At 37.8% G+C, this 1863-nt stretch overlaps 1 protein-coding gene across 1 annotated transcript; it reads left to right on the forward strand.

Moving 5' to 3' along the window:
* The first annotated feature begins 670 nt into the window (after positions 1–670).
* On the forward strand, positions 671–1588 carry LOC148755905 (olfactory receptor 4A15-like). The gene has a single exon (XM_088789969.1). The coding sequence runs from the start codon at positions 671–673 to the stop codon at positions 1586–1588; it is 918 nt and encodes a 305-aa protein (XP_088646095.1).
* Positions 1589–1863: the final 275 nt, after the last annotated feature.

A 1863-nucleotide genomic window follows, 5' to 3' on the forward strand; every position in this document is an offset into this window, starting at 1 on the left:
TTTATTGGGCATTTCAAAATATTTTTCCTTTAATTCCCTGTTTATTTGAATTATGGACTTTGCTATTGGTGTGTTTGTCTTTCATTTGTTAATTACCTGTTTTATATATGAACTCTGTGTATGTTCTCTGTTATGTAAATCTTTTTTCAAACTACTTTTCTCTATTAACACTATGGTGTCTATTCCTAAATCCTTAACAAAATTTGATATTGTCTTTTTGGGATTTCAGTGATTCTTCCACCCCTAGAATATAGAAAGTCATCTCCTTTATAACCAGAAAGTAAACATAAAGTAAATCTTGCTTTAGTTGTTCTTTAATACTTGATTCAATTTTTATTTTTATATAAGGAATTAGCTATATTGTCAATTTTTGAGCTTCCGGATAGAAAGCTGTGTGTTGCAACCCATTCGTTTTATAACGTGTCCTGTCTCACATTTGTCTCTAATTACTTGCCTCTCTAGCAGTCTGTAAGATGGTTGAGGTTAGAGACTATGTTTTAATCAGCACTGTATTCTTATATGTCTGAAAGCACTGCATCCTGAGAAATCATAATGCCTATTTGTTTAATGAATAAACAAATTATCCTCTGATTTCCAGAAGTCACTAGTAATACAAATATTTACAGGTAATTGTGTCCTGAGCCCTGAAATATGACATACAGAAGAACCTATGAAACAAAGGACCAATGTGACTGAGTTTGTCCTCTTGGGGCTCACTCAGAGCCTTCAAGCCCAGAAGATATTGTTTGTTGTGTTCTTGTTCATCTACATTGTGACAGTGGTGGGCAACCTAGTCATTGTTGTGACTGTCATGTTCAGCCCAACCCTGGGTGCCCCTATGTACTTCTTTCTTGCCTGCTTGTCATTTATGGATGCTGTTTATTCTACTACAATCACTCCAAATATGATTATAGACTTAGTCCATGAGAAGAAAACCATTTCTTTCGATGCTTGCATGAGCCAGCTTTTTATAGAGCACTTATTTGGTGGTGCTGAGATTCTACTCCTGGTGGTCATGGCCTATGACCGCTACGTGGCCATCTGCAAACCCTTGCATTATTTGACGATCATGAATCAACGAGTGTGCATTCTGCTGCTGCTGCTGGCCTGGCTGGGAGGTTTTTTGCATGCTGTACTACACCTTTTCTTTGCTCTCAACCTTCCCTTCTGTGGCCCCAATGTCATTGACCATTTCGTCTGTGACATGTATCCCTTATTAAGACTTGCCTGCACTGACACCTACTTTATTGGCCTCACTGTGGTTGCCAATGATGGCGTGATCTGTGTGGCCATCTTCGTGCTGTTACTCATCTCCTATGGGGTCATTCTGCACTCCCTGAAGAATCTTAGTCAGGAGGGGAAGCGCAAAGCCTTATCCACCTGTGGCTCCCACATTACTGTGGTGGTCCTCTTCTTTGTCCCTTGTATTTTCATATATGTGAGACCTCCTTCTACTTTATCGATTGATAAATACTTGACTGTGTTTTACACCGTCGTCACCCCTATGTTGAACCCCTTAATCTATACTCTGAGAAATGGAGAGATGAAAAGTGCCATGAAAAAGCTGTGGACCAGAAACAGAAAATAAGGCAGCAGAGAAATGTGTCACCTATTTTCAATGAAGAATTGTTTCTTCCTGGAAAGCCATGGGTTATTATTGATGTGTAGGAAATTTCTCCTTAGGTTCTCTAACTTGGGCATGAGGAGAAGTGTTTATTATGTGAATACTTCTGATGATCAACGCATGTTTTTAGATTGTCATAATTTCTTAGTTAAATATATATATGTAGTTTAAAAAATATTTTTAATATTTTCATAACTTCTTGGGAAAATGTATATTCAGTTTTTGTGGGTGAAATGTTC

The sequence above is a fragment of the Rhinolophus sinicus genome, chromosome 14, assembly GCF_057876585.1.
Source record: "Rhinolophus sinicus isolate RSI-liver-muscle chromosome 14, RSI-T2T, whole genome shotgun sequence".
Classification (NCBI taxonomy): domain Eukaryota; kingdom Metazoa; phylum Chordata; class Mammalia; order Chiroptera; family Rhinolophidae; genus Rhinolophus; species Rhinolophus sinicus.